At 39.2% G+C, this 25310-nt stretch overlaps 1 protein-coding gene across 6 annotated transcripts in view; it reads left to right on the top strand.

Moving 5' to 3' along the window:
- The window catches only part of BRD9 (bromodomain containing 9), a 43729-nt gene extending 23668 nt beyond the window's left edge, over window positions 1-20061 (top strand). For all 6 annotated transcript variants that reach the window (XM_060781475.2, XM_060781478.2, XM_060781474.2 and 3 more), the window contains exons 8-17: window positions 1490-1622; window positions 3182-3257; window positions 4447-4542; window positions 6350-6482; window positions 6773-6884; window positions 8732-8770; window positions 10484-10555; window positions 11581-11683; window positions 16333-16500; window positions 19253-20061. In XM_060781475.2, the coding sequence (XP_060637458.1) occupies window positions 1490-1622; window positions 3182-3257; window positions 4447-4542; window positions 6350-6482; window positions 6773-6884; window positions 8732-8770; window positions 10484-10555; window positions 11581-11683; window positions 16333-16500; window positions 19253-19350 (1030 nt within the window). In that variant the 3' untranslated portion in view covers window positions 19351-20061. The remainder of the gene's footprint in view (window positions 1-1489; window positions 1623-3181; window positions 3258-4446; window positions 4543-6349; window positions 6483-6772; window positions 6885-8731; window positions 8771-10483; window positions 10556-11580; window positions 11684-16332; window positions 16501-19252) is intronic.
- Window positions 20062-25310: the final 5249 nt, after the last annotated feature.

The following is a 25310-nucleotide window of genomic DNA, read 5'->3' as shown; positions in this document are numbered from 1 at the left end:
GACGTTGTCACGGCCATCTTTGAATTGTCGTACACACTTACACACTTTGCTTTCACTCATAACAGTATCACCGTACACTTCACAAATCTGTCGATGAATTTCTGCAGCCGGCAGGTTCCTTGCTGACAAAAACCGCATCACTGAGCGACCTCACATGCGGCGGGTGAGTTGATAGTCTTAAACATTTCTAAAGCACAGAACAGAACCGTACAGGTTAGCTACAGAGCGGAAACTGAGCACAGTTGTTCCCGAGGCATGCCAGTACACACCTTGCAAACTATTAGTGTCTACAACAAAACGGACCTTACTTAAAAAATACCCCTCGTACTAAAGCAATCTATGTCCTTTGCTAAAAAAAGATACCTATATGCCTATAATGTCTATGTTTATAATAATAATATCTATATACACGTATAATAATATGTATACATCTATAATAATAATAGCTATATATTATCTATAATAATAATATCTATATGCCTATAATAATATCTATAGGTCTGTAATAATATCCATACATCTGTTGCCTATTTTTGCTCAAAAGATGTTTAGCTCCTTCTATTTTTTATCAGTTTTATACTAATTCATGCAATACTTTGAGTCCCCCCAGGGGTGAGAAAGGTGGTATATAAATACTGTAAATAATAATAATAATAAAATTTTGATATGAAATTAAAAATAACATCTATAATAATAAAACCTATATACCTTTAATAATAATATTTGTGTCTATAGTAATAAGATCTATATGCCTATAATAATATCTGTATGTCTATAATAATAATAATAATAATACCTATATAATATATTTGAACTGGTTTATATGGCAGTGTGGACTCAGGTAACCCAGGGCCCTGAGTCCATATAACCCTTTGGCCTCAAGGAGACTGAAAAGGGGCCTATATTAGGTTGACACTTTGCCACTTCAGTTGTGTATTGATAGCTTAGAAACCAGCTCTTTCTCTTTTCTTTCCCATTTCTCCCCAATGGGCTACATCAACGCGTGGCCGGGTACAGCTAATGTAATATAAAATGTGTGCTGTATCCATTCTTGTCTGTACATCGCACCTACCCTAAAATCCTTATATTTCACCTGTCATGCCCAGCACTTTTAACTTTATCCATTACATTTGGTCTGGCCCTAGTTTTAATGTGTTATGATGTATTGTTTTATTGTTTTACTGTTATTGCTTTAATGTTTATTGGTTTGCTTTTTGAGTTTTATTGTTTGTATTTGTTATGCTGTTGTTTTATTGAGGGCCTTGGCCTTTGTAAGCCGCACCGAGTCCTTTGGGAGATGTTAGCGGGGTACAAATAAAGTTAATTATTATTATTATTATTATTATTATTATTATTATATTGCAGACTAGATTGATTTCAGTAATAGCAATAAAAGAAATCCTATCTCATCCTAAAGAGCAGTACCTATTGCCTTTGGAAAAAATACATTTAGTTTCATAATTTTGTGACAATTTATATTCTGTTGTAGTTGTATATTTGAACCAGAAGGAAATGCATGCAGTCTGACAGACAGCACAGCCGAAGAACATGTATTAGCTTTGGTGGAGCACGCAGCAGATGAAGCACGCGATCGGATCAATCAGTGTCTTCCAAACAGCAAGGTATTGCCATTTAATTCAGATTATCTGTGTTGACATTTCATATTCTCATGGACATCTTGAATAAGATTACTATTATCTATGACCCTATGTACAAGCTGAGTGCAGGTTTGGGGGCTGATATTATGGATTTTGCTATGCCCTGCAGATAAATTGAGGATCATTCTGCAAGAGGGGAAAGTGCAACTCATCCCCCCCCCCCCCCCAAGTGGGGAAAGCCACCACTACCTTTTCCCCACCCAGGCATTCAGAAAGCCCTTTGGCCATTGTGCACAGAGAAAAGGGTGGCTCCTTTGTTGATTTAATGTAAGGTACAGTATTGACTTTTATCAAAAAAGGAACCATTCCCTTCACTGAGTAGAGTGACAGAATGTGAGAACTTAGTCTATCCTGGAATAACCTAAAAGAAGTGCCATCATGTCTACTCTCTCAGCTGCTGTGTTATTGCTGGCTTTTGGGTGTGTGTTTTAGGTTTTTCCAGGATAGATTAAGCTCTTTCCTTTTGCCACTCAAGGGATTTTTTTTCACATAAGAGTTACGGTATGGTACATAATTTGACCAGTAAATAAGTCAGCCCAGGCTTTGGGGGACTTATTTTGTTTTGTATTGTCTAGTTTTATACATGAGTATATAATGTAAACATTTCTCATTCATTCATGAATTGAATGGGAATCGTGTAGCAACTTCATAGAAGCTAAGTCTCCAGAATATTTGCAGCAAATCTTTGAATCTTTGAAAATGAGTTGAGGTCATAGTTTGCAGAAGTTCATAGCAGACGTTTTCATCAAGGACAGTAGTTTTGGTCCTCCAGTTGTTGGGACTTCAACCCCCAGAGGCTCTGACCATCTTGGCCAACTGTCAGGAATTTTAGGAGTTGAAGTCCAAGACACCCAGAGGATCAAAGGTTGGGATTGACCGATCTAGGACATGGTCCTAGTCTCTGCTGTGATGAACATCCCCCTGCAAGCATCATAAATTAGATAGCTTCCATGTTTATATTACTGTCCTGACATGATTTCTCCATATGATAGGACTAGAGACATTTCAGGATAAACTTAAGAGAATAGATATCTGATGATTAATGTTAATATCAGAATTCCCAGAGTGACATTGTGTTGCTGTAAATTTTGCTACTGTGTGTGCACTGTTTAGCTAAGAATGAATAATGTTAATTCCAAGTGAATTGTCTGCAAATATTCCTAATTCCACAAAGAAATGCTTATTTCTTTGCCGAATGGTTTCACAGCCAGAATCACCAGTGTGTTGTGTGGTTTCTGGGCTATATGGCTGAAGATGTCAGCTACAGATGCAGGCAAAACCTCAGGAGAAAATGCTGCTAGAACCCGGAAACCACACAAAACCCCAATGCTTATTTCCTTTGGGACATGCATTATACCCCTACCCATCACAATACATAAATACAGGGGGCAAGTATATATCTAGCCCTGATTATGCATAATCCTTACAGTGCAGGCAAAATTCTTTAGACTTTTTAGTTTAGTGGATGTTCACTGTTTATTAGGAAACTTAATAATAATATGTATAATTGTGTCTATTTACAGATAGGATATCTGAAAAAGAATGGTGATGGATCTTTAATCTTCAGTGTACTTAATCCATCAGATCCAGAAGCAGAAGGTAAATGTTCTGATAGACATTAAGGAGCTTTACATATAGTTTTTAGGGCTGGGCGGTTTAACCTGATTGTAAATGCAAAATTCAACAGCATCACACGGGAGCTTGGATTCTATCAATCTTCTTATATATGTTACGTATGAAATAGGAATAAGTGTAGAGCAGCGTTTCTCAACCTAGGGGTCGGGACCCCTGTAGGGGTCACGAGGGGACGTCAGAGTGGTCACCAAAGACCATCAGAAAACACTGTATTTTCTGTATTGTCAAAGGCTTTCATGGCCGGAATCACTGGGTTGTTGTAGGTTTTCTCCTGACGTTTCGCTTGCATCTATGGCAAGCAAGGTAGCTCTGAGGATGCTTGCCATAGATGCAGGCGAAACGTCAAGACAAAATGCCTCTAGAACATGGCCATATAGCCCGGAAAAACCTACAACAACCCACTGTATTTTCTGTTGATCATGAGTGTTCTCTGTGGGAAGTTTGGCCCAATTCTATTGTTGGTGGGTTCAGAATGATCTTTGATTGTAGGTGAATTATAAATCCCAGCAAATACAATTCCCAAACATCAAGATCTATTTTCCACAAACTTCACTAGTGTTCATATTTGGCCATACTGAGTATCCGTGCCAAGTTTGGCCTAGATACATCATTGTTTAAGTCCACAGTGCTCTCTGAATGTAGGTAAACTATAACTCCAAAACTCAAGGTCAATGCCCACCAAACCCTTCCAGTATTTTCTGTTGATCATGGGAGTTCTGTGTGCCAAGTTTGGTTCAATTCCATCGTTGGTGGGGTTCAGAATGCTCTTTGATTGTAGGTTAACTATAAATCCCAGCAACTACAACTCCCAAATGACAAAATCAATCAAGCCCCCCCCCCCCCCCCCAAACTCGCCAGTATTCAAATTTGGGCATATCAGGTATTTGTGCCAGATATGGTCCAGTGAATGAAATTACATCCTGCATATCAGATATTTACATTATGATTCATAACAGTAGCAAAATTACAGTTATGAATAGCAGTGAAAATAATGTTATGGTTGGGGGTCACCACAACATGAGGAACTGCATTAAGGGGTCACAGCATTAGGGAGGTTGAGAACCACTGGTGTAGAGATTATGATTGTGATTCAGATTCCATACCAAAGCGTTGATACTGATGATTATACTTTTATATTTTAAATTAAAAACAGAGGAGGAAACCCACCCAGTGGATCTGAGTTCCTTGTCAAGCAAACTATTACCTGGTTTCACAGCACTGGGCTTTAAAGATGACAGAAGACATAAAGGTACTACTCATGTATTAAACACCTCAGAGGAAATTAACTTTGATATTGTGAAGAGTAAATACTTCATGTTAAAACTTTGGGCAATGTGTTTGAACTTTTATTCACTTGTAAAGAAAGAAAAGAATGTCACTTTGGATGGTTTTAGAGCTTGATCTAAAGCTGAATGTCTGGATCCATAGAAAACCATGTTTTTAGGTGAACTAATTGACTGTTTCAATTGATTATATTGCATACTAGACGTCCCCTGCCACGTGTTGCTGTGGCCCAGTCTGGTGATCTGGAAAATAAAGTAATGAGAAAGTTTTGGTTTCTAATATATGTAATTTCTTTATGCTTGTGGGTAAAAATATTTCTTGCTGTTTCTTTGTCAGTGTTGATGTAGAGATTGTCTGGTTTGCCCACTCTGAAACATGCAACATATAATTGTCCTTCTTTAGGGGTCCCTTTCAAATCTATGATATTATGTGTATAGAATCATAGAGTTGGAAGACACCTCATGGGTCATCCAGTCCAACGCCCTGCCAAGAAGCAGGAATATTGCATTCAAAGCACCCCTGACAGATGGCCATCCAGCCTCCAAAGAAGGAGCCTCCACCACACTCCAGGGCAGAGAGTTCCACTGCTGAACAGCTCTCACAGTCAGGAAGTTCTTCTTAATGTTCAGATGTGTGTGTATGTGTGAATCATATTTTTCTCTCTATATCTATAGCTGGATAGCTTTTTGTCAGGAGGGCGTTGATTACGTTTTCTTGCCCTGGTTAAGGGGGTTGGACTGGATGCCCTTAAATATTTTCTGTTGATCATGAGGGTTCTGTGTGGGAAGTCTGCCCCAATTCTGTCGTTGGTGGGGTTCAGAATGCTCTTTGATTGTAGGTGAATTATACATCCCAGTAAATACAACTCCCAAATGTCAAGGTCTATTTCCCCCAAACCCCATCTGTGTTCATATCTGGGCATATGGAATATTCGTGCCAAGTTTGGTCCAGATCCATCATTGTTTGAGTCCACAGTGCTCTCTGGATGTAGGTGAACTACAACTCCAAAACTCATGGTCAATGCCCACCAAACCCTTCTAGTCTTTTCTGTTGGTCATGGGAGTTCTGTGTGCCACGTTTGGTTCATTTCCATCATTGGTGGGTTTCAGAATGCTCTTTGACTGTAGGTGAACTATAAATCCCAGCAACTACAACTCCCAAATGACAACATCAATTTTTGAGTGATGGTCACTCATTGGCCTGATAGGCGTATTGTGTCCAAATTTGAGGTCAATTCACCTAGTGGTTTTTAAGTTATGTTAATCCTATGTTAATTATCATTTTATTTATATAGATAATTTAATATAATATTTGAATGTTTGCTGTATATATGCTGTGCTCCACCCTGAGTCCCCTTCGGAGTGAGAAGGGCAGAATATAAATGTTTAAAATAAATAAAATAAATAAATAATACTGTATTGTATCACACTAACCAGTGGTTCTCAACCTGGTGTCCCCAGATGTTTTTGGCCTTCAACTCCCAGAGATCCTAACAGTTGGTAAACTGGCTGGAATTTCTGGGAGTTGTAGGCCAAAAACATCTGGGGACCCCAGGTTGAGAACCACTGCCTATAACTGAGACTTGATTGTAGCTGTTTCCTCTTTACCTGCTGCATATGCAGTCAATCAAAGAAGATCCTATGTTATCCAGACCAGCAAACTCTGGTGCCAGATTCCTACAAAACAGATTTGCTTGTGTGTGTTTTTTTTTTTGTTTTTTGTTGTTTTTTTTGTGAAAGAGGGTGCCAAATATCTTTTTCTTATCTTTCCAGTTACATTTCTTTCAAGTGCTAATACTGCACTGTCTATGCAAAACCATTCCATCTTTCATGATTTGAAAGCTGATGAAATGGATCTCCTGTATTCAGGATATGGAGATGAAACTGGGATCCAGTGTGCTTTAAGGTAAGCATGTTGTAAATCAGCATTGTGTTTCAGACTACAATAACGTCACGATCGCTTAATAGTAAGGCATACATTAGAAAGCAATTCATTTGGAAGCTAGCGTAACTGGCGTTCAGAGGTTTTTAGGATGAAATTTTAATCCGCAGAATGGTGGGGGGGGGGGGTAAAGAAAATATGCGATCTTGCATGAGAACTTTAAAAAGGAGATTTGTAAATCTTGTATTCATTCTAAAATACAGAAATGCACGGAGTTGGGTAAATATGTGATATTATATATTAATTTCTTCTAGCCTGCAGGAATTTGTGAAAGATTCTGGAAGTTACAGTAAAAAAATAGTGGATGACTTGTTAGATCAGATCACTGGGGGAGATCATTCCAAAATAATTTATCAGCTAAAACAAGTAAGTCTCCATTATGTAGACGCCAAGTGAACATGGTGTGTGTATGTATGTATGTATGTGTCTGCTAGCTTATGGCAACCCTTCGAGATGGTTCTTTGAAGTAGCCTACAATAGGGCTTCTTGAACTTTTTCCACTCACAAACTTTTTTTGCCCTAGAAGTTTTTGCATGATCTTACCTATTTACTTATTTACCATATTTATATACCACCTTTCTCAACCCAAGGGCGACTCAGCGCAGTTTACAAGTGGCACAATTCGATGCTCCCAACAACATAAAAACAATTAAAACATTTAGCATAAATAACATCAGATGAAACAATAAAAACCTATAAAAACACACATCCTCAGCAGCTCATTATAAAACCATTATACAATCGCATTGTCCAGTCATTCCGTAGATCAGAGTTTGTCTGCTACACTGCATTTGGGAATGCTTGCTCAAAAAGCCAGATTTTAATTTTTTTGCAAAATGTTAGGAGGGTGAGGGCCGATCTGATATCTCTAGGGAGAGCGTTCCACAGCCGATGGGCCACCGCTGAGAAGGCCCTGTCTGTTGTGACTAAGCTTGACTCTGAGTCTGAAGCTGAGCTCTTTGGGCCTTCTGAGCCAGAATTCCTACAGGATGATGAGGAGGAGGATGGGTTACAGATTTCTGTACATGCTTCAGACAGGGCTGATGGTGGGGCTGCTGAAGGAGAAACAACAAGTCAGTTCCCAGGGGAAAGGAATGTTAGTGAGACTGATAATGAGAGTGAATTCCCACATGGCCAGGTGGAGATGTCTTTTCCTCCCCACAGTGATGCGGTCCAGCTGGACCAAGATAAGGGGTTACATAGCCTTGAAGATAATAAATTAATGAGCAGGCAAGATCATCTGCAATTAAGGCTCTGGAGAAGAACTCGTTTGGCTAGCAAGCGAGAAGCTAAGGGTGCCAAAGGTCAACGCAATGCGTTCATGTCTGCAAAGGGTATTTAGCCTTGGGGCTGAAAAGCAGGGGTTGTCAGTCCAACGTAGCTCTTCCCATGCAAACTTCTGTGGATTAACTTTGGCTTTTAGCAGCACACTTCTGGCTTCCTGAGTCTGGGATTTGGGCCTTGTTTTCAACTGTTTTCCAGTTGAAAACAATTGCAAAAGGACTATGCTTCATGTTTTTGCCTTTGGATCTTGGGATCTTTGTCTTTGCATTTAAGTCTTTGTCCTGCCTATGGAACTTTTGCAGTTCTTATACTTTGTTTTGATTTTGCCTTTTTCTCAATAAACTACAAAACCCACAGCTTTGGTGTGGTGGTGTCTGGAGCAAGGTGAAAGCTACCCTGAGTTGCAACACTGTCCTTTGTCCCTGCCAACCAAATCTATGAAGAAGGCAGGACCGAGAACAGGGCCTCCCCAGACGATCTTAGAGTCCTAGCTATATACTGTGGTATATAGCTATACTGTGGTATATAGCTACAGTATATAAAATATTTATACAAATCAAACATACACTGATAATAAATCAGAAATTTCTCTTAAGACAATTGTTTTGTATACATATAATTGAACCATTAATAAAAGATGGAAAGCAAATTTGCATACTAATGGGATGGATGTGCTTGCTTATTTTTACAAAAAGAATGTGGATTATCTGCTTTGATAACCTGGATTATATGGCAGCATAGAAGGGCCCAGATTCTCCTTCTCATAAAAATCATTTCTCTTTTTTTCTCTCTCTCTCTCTCACTGAAATGAGTGGAACTGACTGAATCAATTGATCAATAAAGTAGAGACTGAGTATATATGTGTGTGTGTGCTTACTGTGAAAAATAGGAAAAAATCAAGAAAATCATTATATTTTTCTCATTTTTAGAGGAGAAACATTCCAGTGAAACCTCCAGATGAAATGAAAGTAAGTTGTATTACATTAAAAAACACTTTTGTTTTATTTCATAATGTGTTTTCATTGCAAATTTATTTTTGAATTGTATTGAGTAGTATAAAACACCCATAAATAATAATAATAATAATAATAATAATAAACCTTTATTTATACCCCGCTACCATCTCCCAGAGGACTCGGTGCAGTTTACAAGAGGCCGAGCCCAAATACATCAACAAAGCAAACTAAATGAACTCGTAAAACAAGCAATAAACATTAACAAACATCATGATGCATTAAAATCTGTGGCAGGGTCAAGTGTAGTAGTTAAAAAAATTTAAAATTTTAAAAAGTGAACTTTTTGTAAACCATAAATTACGACATTGTTTCTAACAGCATTCTAAATATTCTGTGTCTTTACATCAAAGATAGTTCTGTTTCTTGATTAATTGTTACTTACTCATGATGCCGTATTTAGAGTGTTGTATTATACTGTAGTTCTTGAACAGGGTATGAATCCTTATTCAACTATGAAAACCGCATGGCAATCTTATTTTTTTGATTCCTTACTTGATTTACTTTATTTTTCTCCTATATTTCTCCTGACATAGGAACTCAAGGCAGCTAACATCAAACATGACACAATACAAATTAAAAACAAAGCAAACATTGTATAAAAATAACAAAAAATCACATCTTTGTGTCAAAAAGCATAACAATTAAAACACAATCACAGTTAAAAACTGCACAGTGCCCTCCAATCCCACTCACACAATCACCAGTAGCCTGCCCCTAATAATTCCCCAAATGTCTGATGGCAGAGATATGTTTCCACCCCCCACCCCTGTGAAAGGCAAGTCTAAGAGTAAGGGAAAAAATGGCAACCCCCCACTGAATAAATCTTGCCAATTTTTTTTATCATGTCAGAAGCAACTTGAGAAACTGCAAGTCACTTCTGGTGTGAGAGAATTGGCAGTCTGCAAGGACGTTGCCTCGGGGACACCCGGATGTTTTACCATCCTGTGGGAGGTTTCTCTCATGTTCCAGTATGGGAAGCTGGAGCTGACAGATGGGAGCTCACCCCGTCATGCAGATTCGAACGTCCAGCCGGCTCAAGGGTTTAACCCAGGGGTCCTCAAACTTTTTACACAGAGGGCCAGGTCACAGTCCCTCAAACTATTGGAGGGCCAGATTATAATTTGGAAAAAAAAAAGAATGAATTCCTATGCACACTGCACATATCTTATTTGTAGTGCAAAAAATACTTTAAAACAATGCAATAATTAAAATGAAGAACAATTTTAACAAATATAAACTTATTAGTATTTCAATGGGAAGTGTGGGTCTGCTTTTGACTGATGAGATAGGATTGTTGTTGTGTGCTTTCAAGTCGTTTCAGACTTAGGTTGACCCTGAGTAAGGGCCGGGTAAATGACCTTGGAGGGCCATATCCGGCCCCTGGGCCTTAGTTTGGGGACCCCTGGTTTAACCCATTGCACCACCGCGGCTCCTATGAGGATCTTGCCAATAAAACTCTGTGATAGAGTTGCCATGTAGTCACCATAACTCAGAAATGACTTGAAAGCACACAACACACCAAAGGAAAAAGAATCCATATTATACCCTATGACAGAATGTGACATTCTGTTATTGTGATTTTGGAGATGAGGAATGAAAGTGCTACTGGAAAAGTGAATATCCGTTCTAAATTGGTAACTGTTCAAATATGTGTTAATGGTTTAGGTTCCACCGGTTCTCATTAAAGAAGAACACAAATTGCGCAATACTTGTCCAGATGCCTCCAAGCAAAGTATGGTAAGATGCGTTATACCATTTGTACTTTTCAATTTTTGGTGGGTGATCGTTACAAGAACTGAAAATTTAGAAAATAATGTTTCCGCTCGTTCGATCTTTTTTAAGACAGCAAAGCTTGTAGACAGAGACTACCATGTCTTTGGTTTAAAAAATAATCACCAAAATACTGCTGGTAATATTTTCAAATATAAGGGGTGAAATAGAGGTGCTTTAAATAAATCTGCCATTAAGAAGATGAGTCATGATATAAATAAAATTACTAATCAATGTGCTCAAGTAAATACATGTCTGGATATTGAAATCATTGTGTTCTTTATTATCAGGATATATTCATAACAAAGAGACATCAGTTTTCATCTTGGAAAAATGTCTTTTTTGTAAATATCGTAGAGATATTCCATGCTGGAACTAGGGAGGTCTGTTTAAATCTCTGCTCATTCATAATGTTCTTTGTTAGCCAATGAAAGGGAACTGGGCATGTTTAGCCTGAAGAAGAGAAGGCTGAGAGGAGATATGATAGCCATGTATAAATATGTGAGAGGAAGCCACAGGGAGGAGGGAGCAAGCTTGTTTTCTGCTTCCTTGGAGACTAGGACGCGGAACAATGGCTTCAAACTACAAGAGAAGAGATTCCATCTGAACATTAGGAAGAACTTCCTGACTGTGAGAGCCGTTCAGCAGTGGAACTCTCTGCCCCGGAGTGTGGTGGAGGCTCCTTCTTTGTAAGCTTTTAAGCAGAGGCTGGATGGCCATTTGTCAGGGGTGATTTGAATGCAATATTCCTGCTTCTTGGCAGGGAGTTGGACTGGATGGCCCATGAGGTCTCTTCCAACTCTTTGATTCTATGATTCTATGAAAGCTGCTGTGTTTCGGTGTCAATTATTTTAACATAGCTGTTTTGAATATAAAGCTGGGTCTTAGCCATTCCCAAAGATTGTCCTGTTTGAGATAATACTCTTGTTTAGGGATAAACGAATGGCTCCCTTATTACATTATGCAGCCAACATTATCCTCTTTCTCTTCAGGTTGGAGAAGCTATCGGAGACAATACGAGTTCTGTTTTGGATTTTCTATCTATGAAACCATATTCAGATGTGTCTCTTGATATATCGATGTTGAGTTCATTGGGTAGGTATAATTCAGTATTTAAATAGTGAAAGTATTACTTTACTTACTTAGGCGATCCCTTGTTTTCCGAGGAGGATTGTCTTCCAGTATTCTTGTGGGTCCGTATGTGGCTGTGGAGCCTATTCTTGCTCTGCATCTTCTTCCGCAGTGAGGGCATTGGTTTCCAGGTGGGAGGCAGTCTCGGTCGGGGTTGGCTTGACGCGCCCTTCCTCTTGGCACGCTTCTCCCTTTCGCCCTCCATTCGTGCCTCTCAGGCCCGTAGCGAGGATTTTGTTTGGGGGGGGGGGCTGAGTTTGGTTCGAGGGGGGCTGAGTCTGAGTGAAAGAGGGTCTACCCTAGCAAACCTTTTGTATCGTTACCCCAATACCCCCATGCATATGGGATATATTGAGTATAGTGATCAGATCATGATATGAATAAACATAGTTTAAATAATGCACCAGTAAGGCCCCCTAAGCCCCCCCCCCAAGCTACATGCCTGGTGCCTCATCAAATTCTGCAGCACTGCTGGTCACAGCTGACCTCCAGCTGGAGCAGTCAAGGGCAATGGAGCTTCCCAGTTCTCAGTGTCTATGCCAGAGTTTTTAAGGTTGGCTGTGAGCCCATCTTTAAATCTCTTTACTTAGTAGTTCATGTATAATACACTGGTTCTCTGGCTTTTGTTTTCACCCAGTACAGCACCCAAACAATTGTGTGAAAATTAGAGGGCACAGAGAACCACATATTTTCATAGAAGTACTAGCCGTCCCCTGCCAGTGGGGTTATGGCCCACTCTGGTAGTCATGGGGTTCTGTGTGGGAGGTTTGGCCCAATTCTATCATTGGTGGGGTTCAGAACGCTCTGTGATTGTAGGTGAACTACAAATCCCAGCAACTACAACTCCCAAATGTCAAGATTCTATTTTCCCCAAACTCCACCAGTGTTCATATTTGGGCATATTGAGTATTTGGGTAGAGTTTGGTCCAGATCCATCATTGTTTGAGTCCACAGTTCTCTCTGGATGTAGGTGAACTACAACTCCAAATCTCAAGGTCAATGTCCACCAAACTCTTCCAGTATTCTCTGTTTGTCATACTACACACAATCAAAGCATCTTATTTTGAAGACAGGATTGTTAAAGATCTATTCACCTTTGGTATCCACCTTTCTAGTTTTGTTAACCAATATCTGGTGTGCTATAGATGGATGAAAAGGAACTGTGTCCTGGTTCTTCTGCTTGAAGCCTTGACTTTGAGGCTGTGTGCTTGTGGGGTTGTGGGGCTTCGCCTAGGTCACCTGACCTTTCTGGGAGTACAGCCTAGAGCTGAAGAAGAAGCAGGAGATGCGTTCTGCTTGGGGAGAGTTTTGAGAGTGTGTTAGAGAGCTGAGGGGAACTAATCCTTTTATTTTACAAACCATTTTCCTGGTGAATATTCTTCCCATCCATGTTGCTAATGCACACAGATATGTGCATATATGCAGGTGGAGGAGGGGAAGGTTGATAAGGAGTATTTGAAATTTTCGCAAAACCATGGCCTGAATCCCTCCCGTCTATCTCTGTGGCTGCCTTCAATAAAAGTAAATAAGAAGCAAGATATTCCACATGTGGTGGACTTGTCCAAAAGCTCAAAAATACTGGAAAATGATACACAATGACTGCCAGATAATTCTAAAAAGGGAATTCTCTATGAAACCCAAATATTATTTATTGGGTATGTGAGAGGAAGAGCTATTTGAAGACTTAAATTTGGAAAAATTGTATTGTCGAAGGCTTTCATGGCCAGAATCCATGGGTTGTTGTAGGTTTTTCCGGGCTATTGGCCATGTTCTGGAGGCAATTTTTCTCCTGACGTTTCGCCTGCATCTATGGCAAGCATCCTCAGAGGTAATGAGGTCTGTTGGGACTAGGAAAAATGGGTTTATATATCTGTGGAATGACCAGGGTGTGACAAAGGACTTTTGTTTGCTGGGGCTAGCTGTGAATGTTTCAGCTGATCACCTTGATTTGCATTCAATGGCTTGGTAGCGCCTGGGGGGAATCTTTTGTTGAGGGTGATTTCATGTGCCTGTTTGTTTCCTTTCTGTTTTTCTGCTGTAATTTTTGAGTTTTTTAATACTGGTAGCCAGATTTTGTTCATTTTCATGATTTCTTCCTTTCTGTTGAAATTGTCCACATGCTTGTGTTCTTGCCATACATCAAGGGAACCACTGACCGCATAGGGAAACTGATGAGAAACACAACATACAAACCACTTACAGACCCACCAAGAAAATCCAACAAATGCTATGTTCAGCAAAGGACAAGAGGGATCCTCTCACCTCTGCAGGAGTCTACCGTGTACCATGCAGCTGTGGACAAGTCTACATAGGGACCACCAAACGCAGCACCCAGACACGCATCAAGGAACATGAAAGGCACTGCAGACTACTTCAACCAGAGAAGTCAGCCATAGCAGAGCACCTGATGAACCAACCTGGACACAGCATATTATTTGAGAACACAGAAGTGCTGGACCACTCGCACAACCACCATGTCAGACTACACAGAGAAGCAATTGAAATCCACAAGCATGTGGACAATTTCAACAGAAAGGAAGAAACCATGAAAATGAACAAAATCTGGCTACCAGTATTAAAAAACTCAAAAATTACAGCAGAAAAACAACAGAGGGGAAACAAACAGGCACATGAAATCACCCTCAACAAAAGATTTCCCCCAGGCGCTACCAAGCCATTGAATGCAAATCAAGGTGATCAGCTGAAACATTCACAGCTAGCCCCAGCAAACAAAAGTCCTTTGTCTCACCCTGGTCATTCCACAGATATATAAACCCATTTTTCCTAGTTCCAACAGACCTCATTACCTCTGAGGATGCTTGCCATAGATGCAGGCGAAACGTCAGGAGAAAAATTGCCTTCAGAACATGGCCATATAGCCCGGAAAAACCTACAACAACCCTTTGGAAAAATTGTTCACCTATTTCACAACCGCAGCAAGAATGGTGTTTTCTAAGGTACGGAAATCAGAAACTTTACCTGACAAGGATATTTGGATTCAAAAAGTCCAAGATATTAAAAATATGGACAGATTAACCTTCCCGCTTAAGGTAAATAAAAGCAGAGGCACGACCCAGACGGACTGGTCTTTGATAGATGAATATATCCAGAAATTTTATGAATAAAAAAGAAATAAAGTACTGATTCTAACAAGCGGGAAAGACAATTTTCTTATCAAGAATAACAAACAAAAATTAAAAAGTGATGTGAGGAAGTTGAATGGAAGTCAAGGACTCTCCCTCCCCCCTGTTTTTTTTTTTTCTGGTTACCCCTTCCCTCTCTCCACTCACATCCTGTTTTTATATATAGACATTCTTATTTCTTACTAACTGTCCCCTGCCACACGTTGCTGTGGTCCACCTTGGGGTTCTGTGTGGGAGGTTTGGCCCAATTCTATCATTGGTGGGGTTCAGAATGCTCTGTGGTTGTAGGTGAACTATAAATCCCAGCAACTACAACTCCCAAATGTCAAGATTGTATTTTCCCCAAACTCCACCAGTGTTCACATTTGGGCATATTGAGTATTTGTGTAGAGTTTGATCCAGATCCATCACTGTTAGAGTCCACAGTGATCTCTGGATGTCGGTGAACTACAACTCCAAACCCAAAGGATATTGCCCACCAAACCCTTTTGTTGGTCATGGGAGAACTGTGTGCCAAGTTTAGTTCAATTCCATCATTGGTGGGGTTCAGAATGCTCTTTGATTGTAGGTGAACTATAAATCCCAGCAACTACAACTCCCAAATGACAAAATCAACTTATTTTGAGTGAAGGACATACATTGGGTTGTTAGGTGTCTTGTGTCCAAATTTGGTGTCAATTCATCTAGTGGTTTTTGAGTTCTGTTAATCCCACAAACAAACATTACATTTTTATTTATATAGATTTCCTACTTTTTCTCAACAACATTGTTCTCCTACTTTTCATGTTATCTGCGGAGTTGTATGGTTTGTTTTGTTTTGTTCTGCTTGGTCCTTTTTTTAAAAAAAAATTATGACTTATTATTTAAATGGAAAATGTAATAAAAATAAATAAACAAGAAGCAAGATATTCCACTACAGATCTAAAATGTCTTATCTAGCACAATCAACTTGGCCAAAATGTGTGCACCTTTCATATAGACATATTTTGAAGCGTTGTGATCTTTATTGGTAAAGAAAGCTAGTAGTGTCCTTCAGCTACTTGACTTCAATTCTTTTCTGATATCTGGCTGTTGTGCTTTTCTAATTGCCGTGTAAATTGAATATCTTTTAAACCTTGAGATACAAGTAGTATGTCTTTAGAAAATGAAATTATATTGCCTTTATTTAGTTTAACATAAAAGAAAAATTGATAGGGAATAGGATAATGAAAGTTATTCCATTTAATAGTTCATTCAAAATCAGATTTGATGACAACTGACCACTGTAATTATATGATTGTATTTTGCTATTTTAATGTTTTAGTGTGATTTAGAATATGATGTTTTAATGATTGTCTGTAATATTGATGTTGGAAACCAGCCTGAGTCCCTCGAACGGAGGTGAGAAGACCGGTATACAAAACTGCTAAATAAATAATAAATAAATTATTATTATTATTATTACTGCTACTAATACTATTACATTTACAGGTAAAGTAAAGAAGGAACTTGATCATGATGAAAATCATTTACACTTGGACGAAACCACAAAATTACTGCAGGATCTTCATGAGGCACAGACTGACCGAGTAGGATCTAGGCCTTCCTCCAACCTCAGTTCCCTCTCTAATGCATCTGAAAGGGATCAGCATCATCTAGGTAAAGCTCATTAGACAATAATACAATCTACTCCATGGTCTGAGGTTATGTTTCATACAAGCTCAGAGATTTTCAGTATTTTGGATTGAGTGGTCTCGGGTTTTCTAGAGCTGCTTGTCTCCCCTCTACTGGAGTCACTAATTCCTTTTTTAAACAATTTTTTTATTTTTACAATACAAAAAATACATAACATGCACACACAAAACATTTACAATTACCACCACCAACGTGAGGATTATTTTCTTTCACATATGCATTTCTTTTTGAGACAATCATTATATCTTTATCTTTATACATTTCCATCCTGTATATTATATAACATTTGTATCTTATTTCTTATGGCTTGATCTCCGGAATGATTGATAATATAGTTCTTTACCCTTATCCATCTGTCTTCCCTTTCTCTCATTCTATTTTCATTGATTTGTAAATCATTTAATTTCACATTCATAATTTCAAATTCTATTTGCTCCACCATATATTGGTACCATTTATTTACTGTCCATTTTGATTTATCTTTCCGCCCTAATACTATTACTGCTTGTGCACATTCTATTATTGCTTCTTTTATTTCCCGTTTCCTCTCTTTTCCCTAATACTGCCATTTCCTTTGTTATGATCCACTAATTTCCTAGTATTTGATTTGACTCATTTTGTATAGTCTGCCTAAAATCTTGTACATATTCACATTCCCATGTCATGTGCATAAAGCGCCCTTTCTGATGGCATCCATGCCAGCACTGACTACTCCCCTTTTTATAGTAGTATGCTAATTGGCAGGGTGTACGATACCATTTGTGCAATATTTTCCTCCTCAAGAAATGTGGTAGAGACAATAGGGATGGAAAGGAATACCAAAGTACGAGAAATGAGGAGGAAAATATGGAGTCACTAATTCCTGATCTTTGGCATCTGTGTGCAGGTTACTGCTACACTCTTGTGTCACGAGATTCACATTAGAAAGAAAATGCTTTGATACAGTTTAGAATGATAGAATCAAAGAGTTGGAAGAGACCTCATGGGCCATCCAGTCCAACCCCCTGCCAAGAAGCAGGAATATTGCATTCAAATCACCCCTGACAGATGGCCATCCAGCCTCTGTTTAAAAGCTTCCAAAGAAGGAGCCTCCACCACACTCCGGGGCAGAGAGTTCCACTGCTGAACGGCTCTCACAGTCAGGAAGTTCTTCCTCATGTTCAGATGGAATCTCCTCTCTTGTAGTTTGAAGCCATTGTTCCGCGTTCTAGTCTCCAGGAAAGCAGAAAACAAGCTTGCTCCCTCCTCCCTGTGGCTTCCTCTCACATGTTTATACATGGCTATTATATCCCCTCTCAGCCTTCTCTTCTTCAGGCTAAACATGCCCAGTTCCTTAAGCCGCTCCTCATAGGGCTTGTTCCCCAGACCCTTGATCATTTTAGTCGCTCTCCTTGGACACATTCCAGCTTCTCAATATCTCTCTTGAATTGTGGTGCCCAGAATTGGACACAATATTTCAGGTGTGGTCTAACCAAAGCAGAATAGAGGGGTAGCATTACTTCCTTAGATCTAGACACTATGCTCCTATTGATGCAGGCCAAAATCCCATTGGCTTTTTTTGCCGCCACATCACATTGTTGGCTCATGTTTAACTTGTTGTCCACGAGGACTCCAAGATCTTTTTCACACGTACTGCTCTCGAACCAGGCATTGTCCCCCATTCTGTATCTTTGCATTTCGTTTTTCCTGCCAAAGTGGAGTATCTTGCATTTGTCACTGTTGAACTTCATTTTGTTAGTTTGTCAGAGTTAATTCCAGATTCCTAGGGCCAACATATCAAAGGTCCTAACCTTACAACAAATACTAGGCAGGCCTTAGTTACATTTCAACAGAATGAAAAACCAATAATCCAGGCTTATAAAATCCTAACGTGCTTCCCTTTGCATGGGCAGTTAAAACAAATCTGATGGGAACATTTTAACATGCTTTATCATCTCAGGGTTATGTTTAATTGCAAATTTGCAATTTGGGACATGTGAGATAACCAACCTAATTTAAAAATACCAGTAGTATACACTCCTGTCTTCTTTAGAGCTTGGGTCTGAAGAACAAGCCCTACGAGGAGCGGCTTAGGGAACTGGGCATGTTTAGCCTGAAGAAGAGAAGGCTGGGAGGGGATATGATAGCCATGTATAAATATGTGAGAGGAAGCCACAGGGAGGAGGGAGCAAGCTTGTTTTCTGCTTCCTTGGAGACTAGGACGCGGAACAATGGCTTCAAACTACAAGAGAGGAGATTCCATCTGAACATGAGGAAGAACTTCCTGACTGTGAGAGCCGTTCAGCAGTGGAACTCTCTGCCCCGGAGTGTGGTGGAGGCTCCTTCTTTGGAAGCTTTTAAGCAGAGGCTGAATGGCCATCTGTCAGGGGTGATTTGAATGCAATATTCCTGCTTCTTGGCAGGGGGTTGGACTGGATGGCCCATGAGGTCTCTTCCAACTCTTTGATTCTATGATTCTATGGTTTGGATGTAACATAGAGCTTTCCTTTCTGGCTTGTTTATCTTTTGTAGAGGGAAAAGGGGGAATGAACAGACTATATGCAATGCAATGTGAGAAGTGTGGTGATATTTTTACCATAGATTTAATGTCACTGCTGAAGTATGCACAGAGAATATCAATCAAAACAGTACATCTGTGAAACCGAGAGATTTTTCAAAATATCTATCTTCCAAAAATAGCATATGTTTTAATATTTTCCCCTGATGTCTTCTACAGGAAGCCCCTCTCACCTAAGTGTAGGAGAACAACAAGACATGGTCCATGACCCCTATGAATTTCTTCAGTCCCCAGAACCTCCAAATGCCAACAACTGATTTTTCATATAGAATATTTATTTATTTTTATTTTACTGTCTGATGTTTTACTGAGATTGATGAGACAATATGCATTTTGGTTTGTCCTCTTTTTGTACAAGAATTGCTGTATAATAATGCTTATGCATATATTTGTAAATTTGACTTGCATAGTAAGTATATCATGATATATGTACCATCTCATGCAGTTTTTTAGGGATATGTACTATAAAACTCAGGCAGAAACCAATTACGTATTTAAGAAACCTTATTTATTCAACTAACCAGCTGTTTATCATGCTGTCAATTATTAAATATTTTATACTTTGTTTACAATTATAGCCGCTTAGAAATTATTCAAGGAGTATTTTCAGTGGCAATACAGGTTTCAAAACTTTGGTTGTCTTCATGGTTATTTGTCTTTCCCAAGCTGTTCACTGTGAAGATGGCTGAATTGAAATTTAAAAAAGTTGATATCCCAGGTCCAAACATTTAAGAAAAGAAAATTCACTGTGACTTTTGTTTTAGAATCTCTGTGCCAGATTGTCTAGTTTCAGTGTTTTGTGAATATGGGTGAAGTTGTACCTTCAGAAAAGAGAAATGTGTTTGTAGTTTTTAAATTAGGTATTTGAAATTTGACATTGAACGGTTTTTAAACAATTGGTATTATGTATAAAACAGAATAATTAATCAAAATATTGTAAATTATAATAAAATTCAGAAATTCTTCTATTCTGGTTCTTCTGGTACATAATTTCTTTATTGATATGTACTTACTTACTTAGGCGATCCCTCGTTGGACGAGTAAGATGGTCTTCCTTGATGACTATTTTTGTGGGTTTGTAGGTGGCTGTGGAGCCCTATTCTTGACCCGCATCTTCTCCCACAGTGAAGGCATTGGTTTCCAGGTGGAAGGCGGTCCCGGTCGGGGTTGGCTTGACGCACCTTCCTCCTGGCACGTTTCTCTCTTTCACCCTCCACTCGTGCCTCCGCGAATTCTGCAGCACTGCTGGTCACAGCTGACCTCCAGCTGGAGCGGTCAAGGGCCAGGTCTTCCCAGTTCTCAGTGTTTATGCCAGAGTTTTTAAGGTTGGCTTTGAGGCCATCTTTAAATCACTTTTCCTGTCCACCAACATTCCGTTTTCCATTCTTAGGTTCAGAGTAGAGCAACTGCTTTGGGAGACGGTGGTAAGGCATCCGGACAACGTTGCCGGTCCAGCGGAGTTGATGGCAGAGGACCATCGCTTCAACGCTGGTGGTCTTTGCTTCTTTCAGCACGCTGACGTTTGTCCGCTTGTCTTCCCAAGATATTTGCAGGATTTTCCGGAGGCAGCGCTGATGGAATCGTTCCAGGAGTTGCATGTGACGTCTGTAGACAGTCCACGTTTCGCAGGCATAGAGCAGGGTTGGGAGGACAATAGCTTTATAGACAAGCACCTTGGTATCCCTACGGATGTCCTGGTCCTCAAACATTCTCTGCTTCATTCGGGAAAATGCTGCACTCGCAGAGCTCAGGCGGTGTATTTCGGTGTCGATGTTGACTTTGGTGGAGAGGTGGCTGCCAAGGTAGCGGAAATGGTCAACATTTTCTAATGTTACAGCATTAAGTTGTATCTCTGGCATTGGGGAGGGGATGGCTGGTGGCTGCTGGAACAAGTTACCTGTCAACTTATATCAACCCCATAGATGTTTAAGGTTTTCTTAAGCAATAAGTCTTCAGAAGGGTTTTTAGCCAGTTCCTTTCTGTGAAATACAGCCTACAGCAGTTTTTTCTTACTATTCTCCCATACGAATACTTACCGGAGCATCTGACCTTACTTAGTGTTCAAGAAACAGATGGATCTGGTTTCTTTCAGGTTTACTTTATTAAAACTGGCTATTTTTCATAAGGGTAGCCAATGAAGTTCCTAGTCTTTGCAGTTTGATGGCTGTCAAACAAGCAAGGAACACAGTACCTAGACAAAATAAAAAGGTGACTCTTGGCACAATGGTTTTTTTTTTAAATGGTGCCATCTTTCTCTGTTTACTGTGTACCCAAAACACACCCAACTCTTAAACTGCTCCTCATAATAATCAGAAACGTGAGGCTTGGTTTGTGAAAAATCAGTGTTGGGAGGAAAGCTTGCCAGTCACCCTCTGCAAAGTACTGAGAAAGAGAACAGGAAAAATGAAGAACAAGGAGGCGATAGGGCCTCTTCGAGGAGAAGATGGGGCAATGCTGACAAGGGATAGGGAAAAGGCAGAACTACTTAATGCCTTCTTTGCCTCAGTCTTCTCACAAAAAGAAAGTCATCTTAAACCTCAGCAAAATGGAGTGGATGAGGGATTAGAGGACATCCAACCCCAAATTGGGGGAAAAGTCATCCAGGAATACCTGGCTGCTCTAAATGAGTTCAGGTCCCCAGGGCCAGATCAACTACACCCAAGAGTACTGAAGGAACTAGCGGAAGTCATTTCGGAACCATTGGCAATCATCTTTGAGGGTTCTTGGAGAACGGGAGAAGTTCCAGCAGATTGGAAAAGGGCCAATGTGGTCGCAGTGGAAAAAAGGGGAAAAAAGGATGTCCCAAGCAATTACCATCCGGTCAGCCTCATGTTGATACCAGGCAAGATTCTGGAAAGGATTGTTAAGGAATTGGTCTGCAAACGCTTAGAAACAAATGTGGTCATTGCTAATAGTCAACATGGATTCATCAACAACAAGTCATGCCAGACTGATCTCTTTTTTCGATAGAGTTACAAGCTGGGTAGATGCAGGGAATGCCATGGATGTAGCGTACCTGGATTTCAGCAAGGCCTTCGACAAGGTCCCCCATGACCTTTTGGCAAAAAAACTAGTCCAATGTGGGCTAGGCAAAACTACGGTGAGGTGGATCTGTAATTGGTTAAATGGACGAACCCAGAGGGTGCTCACCAATGCTTCCTCTTCTTCCTGGAAATAAGTGACAAGTGGAGTGCTGCAGGGTTCCGTCCTGGGCCCGGTCCTGTTCAACATCTTTATTAATGACTTAGATGAAGGGTTAGAAGACATGATCATCAAGTTTGCAGACGACACCAAATTGGGAGGGATAGCCAATACTGCGGAGGACAGGAGCAGGATTCAAAATGATCTTGACAGATTAGAGAGATTGGCAAAACTAACAAAATGAAGTTCAACAGTGACAAATGCAAGATACTCCACTTTGGCAGGAAAAACGAAATGCAAAGATACAAAATGGGGGACAATGCCTGGCTCGAGAGCAGTACGTGTGAAAAAGATCTTGGAGTCCTCATGGACAACAACTTAAACATGAGCCAACGATGTGATGTGGCGGCAAAAAAAGCCAATGGGATTTTGGCCTCCATCAATAGGAGCATACCTCACTACCTCTGAGGATGCTTGCCAAAGTGCAGGTGAAACGTCAGGAGAGAATGCCTCTAGACTATGGCCATACAGCCCAAAAAAACCTACAACAAACCAATAGGAGCATAGTGTCTAGATCCAGGGAAGTAATGCTACCCCTCTATTCTGCTTTGGTTAGACCACACCTGGAATATTGTGTCCAATTCTGGTCACCACAAATGAAGGGAGATACTGACAAACTGGAATGTGTCCAGAGGAGGATGACTAAAATGATCAAGGGTCTGGAGAACAAGCCCTATGAGGAGTGGCTAAAGGAGCTGGCCATGTTTAGCCTGAAGAAGAGAAGGCTGAGAGGAGAGATGATAGCCATATATAAATATGTGAGAGCAGGCCCATAGCCAGGATTTTGATTCAGGAGAGGCTGAGTTTGATTCGGGGAGGGGGCTGAGTCTGAGTGAAAGAGGGTCTACCCTAGCAAACCTTTTGTATCGTTACCCCAATACCCTCATGCATAGGGATATATTGATTATCAACAGCTGTAAGGGAAACAACCTATTTTTACTTGTTGCAAAATCCACCTCCACCCCTCTCAACTAAAGGTTCTTCAGGTGTTCTTTTGTCAGTTGGTTGCCATAGCATTAGCAACTCTTCCATAAGCCTAAAATTCCAAAAGGAAACAGAAAGAGGCGTTCCAGATCAGATGGGGATTATCTTGTCACCGGTTTTGAATTCCAGATCCAGTCACTTTTGGAAGACCATAATGGGGAGAAGGATAGGCTGGATGGTGTGGTATGTCGGAAGCTCTACAAATGCAACCAAAGATACATTACTTATTTAAAAGATGTCTTTATTTTGTATGCTGATTCCCCAACGACGTGCAGAATCAATATTCGGTATAACCCTCCTCTAAACTCAGAATGAAAGCATTGAAAGTGTTAAATGTTTTATGACAATTTAAGTCATCAAATTATGAGGTTATGATATCACCTTTATCCAGTGGCTTTTTGATCTGCCAAAATCGATCAGGTGAAAATGTTCACATCATTAATGCTCCCTAATAGCTGCATATCGAGCTGTTGTTGAAAGGCATGGGAAGCTGGTAGCTACTAATATCCTTGGTCTCCTCGTTCAGGAATTGAGTTCTAGAAAGTTTGCACCATAGAGGAAATAGCTCGTGTTTGTTTTCATATTAGAGAAGCACCAAAGACTTAAGTAACTCAGCTGTGTCAAGACATAGGTATTTGCATTAAGCAATTCATCTGCATTGCTGTTCTAAGTTGCTTTAATGCTTATGATGTGTGGAATTTTATCATAACACTCTCAACCCAAACTATTCTGGGCAGATGACAGAAAGGTGAGTAGGCAACTTACTTCTAAGACCCAATAAAAGTCCTGGTTTGTAAAAGAGTGGAGAGGAAAGTGTTTCCATAGCTGCAAAGAAAACCACTTTGTTAAGAAAATAAAGTAAAACTTTTCTAAAAGTTGGGTTGTTGTAGGTTTTTTTGGGCTATATGGCCATGGTCTAGAGGCATTTTCTCCTGACGTTTCGCCTGCATCTATGGTAAGCATCCTCAGAGGTAGTGAGGTCTGGCGGAAGTAGGAAAATGGGTTTATATTAGGCTTGGGCGATGCAGTTCGTTATTTTTGTAATTCGTTATTAGTTCGTATTTAAATTAGCTTACGATCCAATATCGAACCATGCAGGAATAGTGTGAGGAGTAATTAAGAATCGAAACAATTTTTCCAATTTTCGTAATTATTTCGTAATTATTTTCGTATGTCTGGTGCAAGTTTTACAATCTCGCATTTACCCCACTTCTGGTCCCTTTGCTCTGCTGCTTCCCTCCTCTTTCCTCATGCTTCTTCTTGCCTCACTCTAATATACAATACTATAATATAATATACAATATAATAATATTATTATAATATATTATATTATATTATTATAATACTATTATATTATAGTATTGTATATATTATATTATATTATTATATTATATATTTTATTACTGTATTATTATATTATAATTGTGTAATATAATATAATATAATATAATATATATAATATATTATAATATAATATACAATAACATAATATAATATAATAATATTATAATAATATTATATAATATAATATATATAATAATAATATAATATACAATAATATAATATAATAATATTATAATAATATATAATATAATAATATAATAATAATATAATATAATATACAATAATATAATATAATAATATTATAATATAATATACAACAATATAATATAATAATATTAATATAATATAATATAATATAATATAATATAATATAATATAATATAATATAATATAGTTGTTGTTTGTTTTATCACACCAACAGTCAACAACAGAGGGAGAGGGAAGCTTCAGAAGTTCCCCCTGTCCCATTTGGAGGTTTTTTTTTAGCATATTGCGCAATCGCGTCCGCCATTAACGAATCAATTTGTAATTTACGAAATTTCGGAAATTTCAAAATTTTGAAATCTTAAATTTTGGAAGTCCTCAGAATTTAGAAACGCTAGCGCACCCTAGAAACGAAACGAGTTTAGAACCAATTTTTTTCTTGATCGCCCAAGCCTAGTTTATATATCTGTGGAATGACCATGGT

The sequence above is a fragment of the Anolis sagrei genome, chromosome 6 (genome assembly GCF_037176765.1).
Source record: "Anolis sagrei isolate rAnoSag1 chromosome 6, rAnoSag1.mat, whole genome shotgun sequence".
Taxonomy (NCBI): domain Eukaryota; kingdom Metazoa; phylum Chordata; class Lepidosauria; order Squamata; family Dactyloidae; genus Anolis; species Anolis sagrei.
This window is presented reverse-complemented; position numbering and strand designations above follow the sequence as displayed.